The sequence below is a fragment of the Tachypleus tridentatus genome, chromosome 10 (assembly GCF_004210375.1).
Source record: "Tachypleus tridentatus isolate NWPU-2018 chromosome 10, ASM421037v1, whole genome shotgun sequence".
Taxonomy (NCBI): Eukaryota; Metazoa; Arthropoda; class Merostomata; order Xiphosura; family Limulidae; genus Tachypleus; species Tachypleus tridentatus.
In genome coordinates this window covers 154,858,901-154,872,799 of record NC_134834.1, presented here as the reverse complement: position 1 = coordinate 154,872,799, position 13,899 = coordinate 154,858,901, and the positions used below count along the sequence as shown (strand labels likewise).

General features: G+C 37.2%; 1 protein-coding gene across 5 annotated transcripts in view; it reads left to right on the top strand.

Annotated features, from left to right (window-relative positions):
- The window catches only part of LOC143230685 (protein phosphatase 1 regulatory subunit 14C-like), a 71,728-nt gene that overhangs the window by 12,474 nt on the left and 45,355 nt on the right, over positions 1–13,899 (top strand). For all 5 annotated transcript variants that reach the window (XM_076464671.1, XM_076464669.1, XM_076464668.1 and 2 more), the window contains one exon: positions 4,053–4,328. In XM_076464671.1, coding sequence (XP_076320786.1) covers positions 4,086–4,328 — 243 coding nt within the window. In that variant the 5' untranslated portion in view covers positions 4,053–4,085. The remainder of the gene's footprint in view (positions 1–4,052; positions 4,329–13,899) is intronic.

The window sequence follows — 13,899 nt, the reverse complement described above, 5'->3', positions numbered from 1 at the left end:
CAACATGCACACATGTATATAGCAATCTATCAATACAAAAATGTTATGAATGCACATCTGTACATGAACATGTACTTGACAGTGTAAGATAACAGGTCATGCTTGGATAAATTATCAACAGTTGTTGTGAAATATTTACATAAGATAATATGAATTTTCTAACATCTGAAATTTCTTAATCCAACCATTCTCTAACTTACATTGATAAGAAACTGTAGAATATATTTTAAACTAAATACACAACTTGTTTGGTAGAATTTGTATATTACCCAATAGTAATAATGTTTATTTCACAAACAAAAGCAACAAAAATCATTACAAAAAATGATGAAATTCTTCCTCAGGTTTGTTGTGTAGGGTCTAATTACTAAATAACCAAAGTCTAAGTAATTATGTCATGATGTCCTCAAGTTTCCATTGCAGGATATAATTAATATATTACCGATTTATTGCTATTAAAAGGAAAAAAAAAAGATTTTTTAGCATATGTTTATTACAAAGTCTTTCAATTGTTTTTCGTATGGAAGAATAGGATGTATTAGATCCCAAAGTTTGAAGTAGAAAACTGGTAATTTATGTATTAGTACTTAGATTCTAACCATGAAGGGTTAATTTACCTACTTATGTTTTTACCACTAAAGTGATAAATATATAGTTCTTCAGTTTATAATGAATTCACTAGAATTATTTTTCTGTACCCTAACAAGTATTTATCTTAATGATTCTTGTACATGTGCTTAGGTATTAAACTAGTGGAAGAAGTAAGCATTGACTTTGTATTATGTTGCTTGCTCTTATTTTAAAGGCAGCAACCCCCTTTACTTTTAACTTTCAAGTGCTTCCTTCATCTTTAGGTACAACTACATATATAAAAGCAGGAAAAATCAACGGGAACAATGGGTGGTTATAACCGGCCTTAGCAGTTGATTTAGCTTTATTTACATTTCAAGGTAGTTAATAGCTACAAGCAATTGCTTCGGTTAAAGTAGGTCAGTATTTTTATTCGTGTTAAATAGAAATAAACCGTTCAACAATAAAATAATTTGGCTAGTGGCCCGGTAGATCTTGTGGAGAACAGGTTTTCTTCTCTGTAACATTCATTTAGTTGAAAGTTACTCTTGTGAAGAAAAATACAAGTTTCTTTCAGGTAATTTAAAGTAAACATGACCTTTTGATTACACAGGTCTGCGAATAAACTTCGTAAAATTTGTTTTCGTTTTAATAACGGATTTTCTATCAGTCAACTACGAATGTTTTGAAAAAAAAATCATTTTTCTTGTATCAAGTGAGGATTTTTTACGAATTGGGGAGAAAAAAATTACTTAGATCACATTATTATTTGTTTATTATTCTAGAATGATCGGTAAGACTTGCACATCAGTAACGGTCTAGAGAAATCTATAGTTAATGGTTTTCAGCATTTTAAACGTCACAAAATGTGACCCGATTTCAATGAAAATGATTCACTTGTGTAAAATGGCATAGTGTTATGTGAAAAATCTGTACGTGGTGGAGAAAAATGGATATCTTTTTCGGATTCGGTATACAAGAATTACTGTAGAATATGTAAAGATTTCAAGACAATAAAACTGTCACAGGTCTCTATTATTGGTAGTTGAAACAAATAAATATTAAATTTGAAAACCACCAAGAAATATTTTTCAGCACAATTGCTTCTTTTAATAATACATTATATAATTCCAATTAGATCATAGTTTCTACAGTATAGGTTTTGTGTGAGAACTGAGAATCTGATAAAAATTGTTAATATTGAAAGTAGATTTGTGAATTTGATGAGCCAAACAACTATCAATCTGATCCTGGATTTATGTAAGAAATAGGGCATAGTCTGTCAACAATGATGAAACTAATACTACCTAACCAACCCCATAGTGCACCCTAACTTCACATTTCGTAACTAACTGGAGTAATTGAATTTTGGAAAATCAAGCTTGACCAACAGACAGGCAGAAAAGTACAGTCGATACCGTCAAACGTTAGTTGTTGTTTTTTTGTGGGTCAATCAAGAATAAGATCTTTCATGAAATGAATTCGTTGCGTATTCTTGGAATGGTTATTGGTAAAAATCACTTAGATTAACAACTTTATGTCGCTACCCAGGGACAAAAGTATAATCTAATATCGTTGTTAGTCTGTGTACTGAAAAATATAAAGTTAAATAGATAGACAAAAAAATTAATTATTAATTACCTAATTCAGAGTAACTGTTCACTAAAGAGGTGTTTTTATTATTAAAAACGTTGATCACATAACAGAAAATAGCTTAATTCAGAAACGATTTAAGACTGAATTGACAGCTTTGCTTTCGTAATAAATTTTATGCATTTCGTCCACGGCTAGATGACAACACACTCTTCTTTACTTTAAGCATATTGTACTAACATTCACTACGTTCACACGATTTCACAGCTCCGTTTCATCCCGCCAGTAAAATCATAATGGACAGACAGTAATAAAACTATTCTATCCGGATAAATGCATTTTATCTTTTATGACTACTATAATTTCGAGAAATCAACGTTACGTTACGCACACTCGCCTTTATACAGATTAGGTGGGACTACGCTTTTTTGTATGTTTTGTGTGTATAGTTTCGAAGGAAAAAACAAATAGTGAATGCTGTAATAATAACTAAACTATTATAATTTACTGAAAACAGTTACCTTCTTTTGCTTTGTGTATAAAAAAATAGGTATTAATCGATCTTATATGTACGTTACAGATTTATTTTTCACCAAACGTAAAAAATGAAAAGTCGACTATCTCGTTTTAAAATTTATTCAAGTGTGTTTATAAATTTAAATAATAGTTAAAATGGTATTGTGAAAGAAAATTTGGTAGCTGAAAAGTTATAATCGTAAGTAAAAAATAAATTTTCACTAGTCACAGCGTTATGATGAATAGTTTTAATATTAATCAACTGCGTTAATTTTAATGACTGGTGGTTAGAGCACTTGACTTGGAATCTGCGGGTTCGAATCCCCATGACATCGAACACACTTGCCCTTTCAACCGTGGGAGCCTTATGATATGAAGGTCAATACATCTCTTTGATATTAAAAGAGTTGCCCAAGAGTTGGCGGTGAGTAGTGTTGACTAGCTGCATTTTCTCTAGTCCAATGTTTCCCGAGCCCGGTAGGGCCAGGAGGTTAAGGCACTCGACTCGTAATATGAGAATCACGGGTTCGAATCCCTGTCACACCAAATATGCCCTTTCAGTCGGGAGCGTTATAAAGTGGCAATCAACCCCACTATTCGTTGGTAAAAGAGTAGCCCAAGAGTTGGCGGTGGGTGGTGATGACTCGCTGCTGTCCCTCTAATCTTACACGGCTAAATTAGGGACGGCTAGTGCTGATATCCGTCGTGTAGCTTTGCGCGAAATTCAGCAGACAAACCTTTCGGTTAATGTCAGAACTCGTTAGGTCGGTTGAGCCTTTAAAACATGAAGCTTGAGTGGATTGGAATACGTATATCATGTATTAACGTATTTAGAGCTGCAAACGCTTATTTTGATAACGTCCTTTCTGTTCATTCCTCTAAAATATGTTAAGCCAGTATTTTATTAAACTCTAACTGATCTTGAAGGAGTACTTCATGATCGTAGTAGATCTTCTAAAGATTTATATATCAATAAAATTGCCATACGCAGATTAATGACATGATACACCGTTTTTGTTGGAGAGAGAAACTGTTAGAGGTGCATGTAACTTGTCGTAATCAGCATTCAAATGTGTTACAAACAGTACTGTATTAAATTATAAGCTACCTAAGCCCGGGCCACCCAAGTAAAAATCATTGTGTTTCGTAAAACTAGCAGAATAGAGGTAAGTGTGAGTTATTATTTCCAAATATTATCTGGACTTAAGACCCCTATAAACCTTAATCTAGGCTTGGCTATAAAGAGATTTTATTATGAAATTTGGTAGCAAAATGGATCTTTGTTGGTCCTTCTCTCTTTATTGTCAGTAATTAGTTTATTATTAGAAATACTTAAATGTTGGGAATTGTTAACACATTTCATTTCTTTTCAGATCAGTTTTTGCAAGTTCCAGACATTTTTTAGTATGGAATGTAGTATATCAGCCGCTTATCCTAAACATCCTTCTGGTGGGTCAAGCTTGAAGACCAACAGTCCACCCAAACCTGGGCTGCATGTAAACTTTGATACTGAGGGGGAGGAGGTGTCAGAGAGGAAGAAAAAATACCTCACAGCCAAGTACGGCCAACATCAGATGAATCTGATCAAGAAGAGATTACGCGTCGAGATGTGGATGTACGACCAACTCCAGTCGCTATACGGGTGTACGGTAAGTTAAGCATATTATCATAATTTAGATCATGATGTTTGATAAAGATGTATAGGTGTATGGCCAATTCCAGAAGGATACATACAGTGTATGGTAAGTTGAGAGATTCTCATAATTCCGGTCGTGACGTTTGATAAAGACATGTACGTGTGTGGTGTGTTCCCCGTTATACGGTTTTCCCAAAGAGTATGTGACTCTGTGTCCCTCCGCGTTCTAACTGAGGTTGCCGAGAAGAGAGAATTGAATCTGGAAAGTGCATAAAAGTGATCATGATTCACTCTGCAAAAACGCATTTACAAACAAAACAATCAAACCAGTGTAGCTGTATATGTGTTATGTTCCTGAGAAAGACAATGGAAGATGAATCTTAGTAATCTTTCTTCCGCAAGTCCAGTGGACGTGCTCTCCTGCAAATAAAACTAACCCTCAAAGCTAAAACAAGTTATAAAAATCCTTCTAAATCTCAGGAGAAATCTACCTAGCTTTGATATTAGAAGATACAATAACAACATAACTCAGGTTTGCAGACGAAATATTATTCTGCAAGTGGCTTTTGACCACTTTATCTCGAGTGCTTGGTATGGAAACATCAGGCCATTATCCGAGTTACCGACAGAAAAAAACAGTTTTATATTTCTTGATGTTGCATGTTATCTCCTTTGTAAGAAACTACATTAATGTCAGTTAGCGAATGAGGTGTTAGATGCCCTGAAAGAAAAACAAGGTTTCAAAAAAAAATCGTATCATATCAATTAAGGGAAAAGGAAACACGTTATGGTTCTTTACCAAAGATATACAGCCAACTATAAACGATATATATATTGTGTACAGTAAATTAAACACTGATTATGATGTGTGATAAACAGGTTTAATCATAAATGCTTCGGTAAAGTCGAAATTAACGAAACACTATGACCTGAGCAATGTTTCAAGGCTACATTTTGAAGACGAACTGTTTGAATTGCTTGTGTTTGTAGTGATAATTCGAAATAAATAAATATGACGGATTTTACGAAATAATGTAAATTTGCTAATAGCTGCTGTTTTACATTTCGGTACTTCGTAGCTAACATAAATGTTACAACTATCGTACCTGAATTACCCACATATGGTTTATTTTTCCATTAAATATACAATTGTATGAGACTAATGTAAGTAATTGCCCATGCATAAATACGTTTCGTTTCTCAGAGTTGAACGATCGTCACAGGTGAGTAACAAATAGGCGTTTCTTTTTTTAATGGATGTGACATTCAAGTTTATGTAATTGTTTAAAGTCTAACCTTGTGGCATAGATAACATATTGTACTTATCTTAATGATTATTACAATCCTAGTAATAAGCTCATCGTTCTTGTGAGAACTCCGAACTGGAAATACGATATATACCTTTAAATCTAGTTAAACGATGTCAGAAGGTGATAATTAACATCTTGATCCCCTTTTGATAAAAGTTCTCTTCAAAGACTATTGTTTGTTGCACTGTTTTCTGTGTGAGGGAGTTTTGTAGTTTATACACGTTCAGGCGAGAACTTCGAAACTGCTGAACAAGGAACACATTAATAAGTATATTCCGTTATTTTTTTCCGTCTTTGTGTAATGTATAACTGTTTGTAGTCAGTACTTAGAGTTTTGTGACCACTTTAAAAATGGGATATTATAACATGTTATTAATACTTACTAATCAGGTTGTAATATCATAATGAACCATGCATAAAAACAGAAACCTACATATATCTAAAGGTGACTGTCAACCTGATAACTTTTGTTCGACACATAACTTACAAAATGTGTAATGAGTTATACCTCCATTACGTGTTTCTATACTACATAAATTATTACTATATTTATGTACATTGTATGTTATGTGCGTACCACACAGTGTCTATATGTCATCAAATATAAGTACACTGTGTTGTGCTTATGCCACATTGTGTCGTCACATATGTATTATGTCCACGCTACACAATATGTGTGCATTGTGCACTATATTCATAACACGTATGATGTAATCACGATTGTTTAGAAATTTTGGTAAGAAGCAGAAGACGAAGTGGTCAGTCCTGGTAAAATACATCGTAACAAACATTGTAGCGTTTTTCCGTTCCTTGTGTTTTCATGGCGTAGCATATATAACCTTTGTGTCTGTCGTGTTCTATATAGTGAGGACTGATTATACTTTACATTAATGTTGATTGTTGTAAAACTACACTTTGTCCACATAATTGTGTAAAATTTTGAGACATAATAAAGAGCTGCTACCGGAGCGTGTGGTGTCTTAGGTTCCAGAGCAATCGTAATTTGTAAGTCCAGCTGTGAAACAGATGTACGGAATTGTTCAACCGTTTTATTTAGCTTTGCCCGTAGGCGTATAACTGTGTATTCTAAGTATTACACGCATGCTTTCATTATAAGAATGGCGTTGAATAGCCTACACTCGCTGTGGCTGTGAAGGTATTACTGTAATACCATTACTGAAGAAAACTAGATGCTATATAGTATCTTCGTTCACCCGTAGCCTAAGAAAGGAGGAGAGAATATCCTCTTTCCGGCTACCAGTTAAAACATTCAGTTCCATTAAATATAAAGTAAACTGCTCCATGGGTCCGGCATGACCAGGGGAGTCGAGGCGTCCTACTCGTGATCTGACGGTCACGGGTTCGAATCCCCATCGCACCAAACATGCTCGCCCTTTCACCCGTGGGGGCGTTATAATGTTACGATTAATCCCACTATTCGTTGGTAAAAGAGTAGCCCAAGAGTTGGCGGTGGGTGGTGATGACTAGCTGTTTTCCCTCTAGTTTTACACTGCGAAATTAGGGACGGCTAGCGTAGATAGCCCTCGTGTAGCTTTGCACGAAATTAAAATAAAAACAACTGTTTCATGATAAGTTCTCGAGATAACTTTTATCTTATTCTTTGTAAACAAAAAAATCGTTAACAGCCTTCACAGTTACTCGGAAATTTACTGTTTCATTCTCTCCCCTTTTTTAAACAAAAAATTCAAGGGAGAGGAATTCTGATATGCAGTTTTGACTTGAGTCACTACACACTAAAAGATCTGACTGTTTCGTAAAAAAAGGCCAGAACGCTTGAAATTATGTTCCTTTCAAAAAAGTCAAAGCTGCTCGAAAGATAGGTCTCCATTGATGAGAGTAAACTAGCCACTTGCAGCTGACTTTGATTTAATAGTTTGTTCTGGGATCTAAACATCCACCCACATGTTTGCCGTGCGTGGTGACCCGTGAAGGGGAGGAGAGGATATTGATGGTTGAGGGGTACAACCCTAACACACCAATTTGGCCTTGAATTCCTGTAGACGGGTGACCTTGGGGTGGCCCCCTTGGGTCAATCGGCTGGTTCACTTGGGCTGGGGTCAACCAAGTACCAATGTTGGATGGTCTCAACAGGTGTTGTGGACATTGTATCTGATGCTTGTATTTGGGTATAGTGTTCACTAAAACCCTGGCATTGCTGCAGTGTCCTTGTTTGGTATTGTAGTGCATTTCCTCGTAGGGCTCCAGGATGAGTCGAGTCAATGGGCACCGAAATATTCATTTTTTATTATTATAGATCCTCCAAATAAAAACTTAAATAAAATAGTGAAAAAAACGGTCCATAAGTAAACGACCACGTCTTGAAGATTCTGAGCAACAATTTTAACATCTGTAACACCTGCACCTCATTTTCTTATACCACATTCTCTTTCAGACAAACCTTTATGGCAGATGTATCCCTATTTCATTGAGAAGGGAATAGAGGGACTTGCTGGCTCTCCAAAGTTAGTAAAAAAGCATTGCTCTGGTGACATATTGGTGGGAACATGCACATCTTAACACAGTGAACTCTTCTTGCATTCAAAGGCGATTGAGGATCAATCGATTGAGGTTACGCCTTATGCTACTTTGAATTCATTACAAGGAGTTATTGTTGAGAGGGATTTGAAGAACATCCCCGAGTCAGAGATTCTCGCTGGTTTCTCCACTCGCAAAGATGGAATTATGATGCCAATCAGTGTCCTCATTCAGACATTTACATCACCACGTCCACCTGCCACCATCAAGGCAGGTTATCTTAATTGCAAGGAACAGCCATACATTCCAAACCCTCTCAGATGTTTCCTGTGTTAGTGGTTCGGTCACTCGAAGACATCATGTCGTGATTCCTTGACGTGTGCTCGTTGCAGTATGAAACAGACCCTCATTGCGTCAATTGCAATAGCTCTCACCCATCCTACTATCGTTCTTGTCCTAAATGGTTGGAAGAAAAAGAGGTGCAGCGTTTGAAAACGATTCAAAACATTATTTACCCTAAAGGTCGAAAGTTGCTGTACACCACTTCAGTTCGGACGTATGCAGCTTCATTTTGTTCCACTACTACAATGGAAGTGCAGACGGATTTTTCTGTGCCTCCAAAAGAATCGTTGTCAAACCAAATGAAAAGTATTTTGACCTCCATGGTTAAAAAGTAGATGAACCAACTTCAACACCCATCTCTGCCCCTAATATACATTCCAGCAAACCCAAGCTCCACTTCCTTTGGTTCTGGGTACAGTCATTTTCTTCTCCCACCTCAAGATGCAAAACGATCATTTGTTAATGCCCTCAGTTGCTGGAATTCTCTTCCAACAGCAAAGACCTGCCCAATTGACCCAGGGCAGGATCCATGAAGGTCGACAGAATTCCATCGAATAAAGATAATAAAGAAAAAGAACAGAAGGCTTCTTCACTCAATTTGCCTACACAAAAATAAAAATGGCCATCTTGATACAATGCAACTGTCGAGGTTTATTTTCTGAGCGGGAAGACATCAAAGCACTGATTGCTTCCTACCATTCTGTATGTCTTTCCTTACAGGAAACATTTCTGAAACCTGCCGATACAGTTACTTTTCGGCAGTTTTCTTTGTACAGAAATAACAGGCTGTATGATGGACGAGTGCATGGAGGGGTGGCACTCTTGGTTGATCAGCATATGCTCACCCTATCTTTGCCACTCGTCACACCCTTGTAGGCCGTAGCCGTCCATGTTTCCTTGGGTCGTACCATCATTGTTCTCACCACCTGTCCCCTGGAGAGACCTATGATTAATCAGACCTTGATGCTCTCATTGAACAGTTGCCATCTCCTTTTTTAATCTTGGTGGACTTTAATGGACATCATCCCCTGTGTGGGAAGTGCTGATATTGATGGGAGGGGTTGCTCTGTAGAGGCCCTTTTTCTTTTCAATACTGATTGTTATACTTATTTTCATGTACCTAGTGTGTCTTTTACTGCTATTGATCTCTCAATTTGCTCCCCTTCACTATTTTCCTACTTTTCATGGAGAGTTGACAATAACCCACGAGGCAGTGATAATTTTCCTATAATTTTGAGAGAGACTGGCTATGGTTGTTGATACCCAACACGCATGACCCAGTGGAAGCTGGATGAAGCAAACTGGCCCTCTTTCACTTCTCTTTCAGAACTTGATCCTGCCATCGTCTGTAAGCCATCGGTAGACAACTGCATGGCAACAGTGACTGACTGTATTATCCAGGCAGCTGCTTAATGTATTCCTAAAACCTTGACACTTTTTCCACTATATTCTCGTCAAAAATGGGCCTGGGATACTTTTCGTAGGTATCCCACACTCTTGCACTACATTGCTTTCTAGCAGGCCCATGCACATGCTCGGTGGGTAAGACGTCAAAGCCAGAAGGACTTTTGGACTAAGTTCACAACCAGCATATCTTTTACCACCAGTTCCAAAGTCATATGGGACAAGATTCGAAAGGTCATTGTGCAATAAAATTCTGTCCCCATCTCGATCTTGCTCTTTGATGGCCAGGAAGTAACTGATACACAGAACATTGCCAATACTCTAGGTGAAAGCTTTTGCTGGATATCTAACACTTCTGCTTTTCCCTCCACCTTTTTAGCCATCAAGATTCTGGCAGAGTGATCACCTCTTTCCTTTTGAGCTGATTGTCTCTATGACTATAATCGTCCCTTTACACTGGTGGAACTTAAACTGGCCCTTCACTGGTCTGGCAGTACATCACTTGGACCTGATGATGTACATTATGAAATGCTGCACCATCTATCTTCTGCCTCTCTTGCTATTCTTCTGATTGTTTTTAACCAGATCTGGCAGGAGAATATTTTTCATGGTGTATGTTGCCGGGCTATTGTCCTACCATTCTTTAAGCCTGGGAAGGATCCCAAGGTTCCTTCAAACTACCATACAGTTGCTTTGACAAGCTGTCTCTGAAAGAACTTAGAGAAGGATGGTTAATGCTCATCTTGTTTGGTTCCTCGAATCAAACAACCTCCTCTCGCCCACCCACTGTGGGTTTCGATGATAGTGCTCCACCATGGGCAACCTGATTCAACTTGAAACGTCAATCAGAGAAGCCTTTTTCAAATGACAACATTTTGTGACAGTATTCTTTGATATTGAAAAGGCTTATGATACAACATGGAGGTAGGGCATTTTGCGAGACCATATATATGGGTTACGTGACCATTTGCCCATTTTTATTAACTTTTTTTAATGGACAGGCAATTCCAAGTACATGTGGGTTCGACACTTTCCCGTTCTTTTTTACAGGAACTTGGAGCCTTTGAGGGCTTTGTTTTGAGTATCACACTTTTCAGTATAAAGATTAATGCCATCACTGAAAAACTATCTTACTGTTGCAAATGGGCTCTATGTTGGCTTTCACATCTCATGTCACTCGTCGAACATGAGGTACATTGAGCTCTTAATCGTTTACTGAAATGGACCACAGCAAACGGCTTTAATTTATCTCTGTCTAAAATCGTTTGCATGCACTCTTGCCACTTACTGGATATTCACCCTGATCCTGAATTCTGTATCAGTGAAGTTGTGCTGCCTGTAGTCCCTGAGACAATGTTCTTGGGGCTTATCTTTGACCATAGCTGACCTTTATACCACACATCAAGCAGCTATGGGTCAAATGTACAAGAGCATTAAACATCCTCCGTGTCCTTTCTTCCACCACTTGGGGAGCAGATCGATATTCTATGCTAAAGATATATCATGTTTTTATTCAATCTAATCTAGACTATGGATCACTGGTTTATAGCTCGGCTGTGACCTTGGCCTTAAAGATGCTGGGCCTCTCTTCATCACCAAGGGTATTGGTTCTGCACTGGGACTTTCTGCACTTCCCCAGTTCAGAGTTTATACACAGTCTCGTGAACCTTCTCTACATCTCTGCCATTTGCAACTGTCTTTACTATATGCTTCGAAACTTCGATACTTACCATAGCTTCCCACCTGGGGTTGTGTTTTCCTTCCTTGGTGGGCCATACGTTTTCAGAACAGACCATCTGTCATTGCTCCTTTTGGCCTTCGTATCCAGGTGCAGTTGGATGAATTTGGTCTGTTCTTGGATAACGCTGCTGTATCCACTGGTCTGCCCATCCCACCATGCCTTATTATCTGAGAAAAGCAGACACTCCCAAGTGGAAATTCTGTCTGTTATTTGCTGAACACCTTTTGAACCATCCTTTCATTCCTATTTATACAGATGGTTCGAAATCAGGTGACTGTGTGGGCTCTGCAATGGTTTGTGGTGGTTCAGTGGTTGTGCGCAGGATCCCCTCTACAGCTACTGTGTTCACTGCTGAACTGTACGCCAATTCTCTTGCCCTGGATCACATAAAAGCTAAGCAGTACTCCGACTGCACTATTTATACTGTCTCGCTTAGTTCTCTACTAGTCCTGGAATCGCTTCACGTTAGTTCAAAACCGACTGGCCCATTTCTATTTAACATCTACTTCTATCCAGTTTTTCTGGATACCAGTTCACGTTGGTATTCGTGGGAACGAGCTTGTCGATACCGCAGCTAAGTTTATCTGCTCTGGCACTATCACTGCTGTGCCTGTTCTATACATGGACTATGGCCATGTATTCAAGGTTCGGCTCCGTGCCAGTTGGCAGTCGTCTTGGAGGGAGCAACGTGAAAACAGGCTTTTCTAAATAAAACCCTATATTGGACTTTGGCCGTCTTGCTTCTGTAAGGATCGAAAGAGGAAGTTGTTCTAAGTAGACTATGCATTGGTTACAGTTTTTTAACTAATCGTTTTCTTTTATCTGGGACTGATGCACCAATGTGTTGTCTGTGTAACATTCATGTCACAATAAGCCACATTTTACTGTCTTGCCGTCGTTACGACTCTCAACAACGGCATCATTTTAAAGATGTTCTGTCCCAAGGTTTATCCGTAACATTAGACAGTGTTATTGGTGATAGTGACACTGTTGATCTTAGAAATATTTTTAGTTTTTTAAAGGCCATTAATTTTTTTAATGCTATTTAAGATTTTTAATTTACACATTAGGGCTTTTCTTATGTGATCCCCTTTTAAGAATCAAAGTACTTCTAGTTTAATCTGAAATTAGAAAATGGTCATAACATCAAATAACTCAAAACCAGGACTGGAAAGGCCAACTTCAGGTGACTAACGCTGGTTCTTGAACTTACCTGTTGGTCTTCCTGCCGTGTTATGATAATTACAGTTATGCTACAGAAAGTTCTTTACAACTTGTATTACTGTAGTTTTTCTCTTACCACTGTAGACTAGATGTAAAAATTAGATTTAATGTTATTTATGTTTTTAATTTAAAAATTAAACTTTGTTTTATCTTAATTTCCTGATATGAATTTTACTTTTAACTTTTTACCGGATGTTTGGCGCAGATAGCCTAGCTGCTTAACGCCATAAAACACCAAACCAACCAACCAATTAATGTACACAGTAATTGATTACACGTTATTAACATAGGATATAAAAATAATACCGACAGTATTGCAAGTTACATTGTATTTATTGTAATCAGTTGAAGAATCACCACCCTGCCAAAGTCTGGGGTGACGATTCGTCAACTAATAAAAAAAAACAAACTATATTTTATATCTGTTTTACACATTGCAAACACATTTACTAATCACTTGACAGGCGCGGTAGGAACTATTTATCTCTCCTTAAAAAGGGATTCACAAAAATGAATTTCTACAACCCTGGGCCTGCATCTGTATTTAAAGTTAAGTATTTTTAATGATTCTATTCTATTTAGTTCATGTTCGTTTTTAATAAATTTACTCAGTTACTCTAGTCAACACTATGGGAATCAGAATTATTAGTTATATGTTCTTCAAAAGCCGATTAATTTATTTTTGTTTTTCTATAGCTGAGTTATAAAATTCTACATGTTTGGCTAATGTAAGTTAGACCGCAGATAAAAAGAATTTTCTAAATCCCGCATTTATACATTAATGTAATTTTATCTTTACGATTCGCTGTAAAGTAACTAAGTTTAACCCGACGTGAAAATGTTATGCTACAGTTAATGTGTTACTTAGATACGTTACTAATGTTTAGGGAACTGTTTGAAAGTACAGGAGACAAACATTCTTACTATCAACCGTCAGTTTAAGTACACTGTGATATTTGTAATGTGTTGTAAAAGTTATTATGAAGTACATCAATTTCCCGTTTTATCACCTGTGGAAAAAAAATCGATTTTGTTAGTAAATCTTTGCATGAACAAGTATGTAAGAC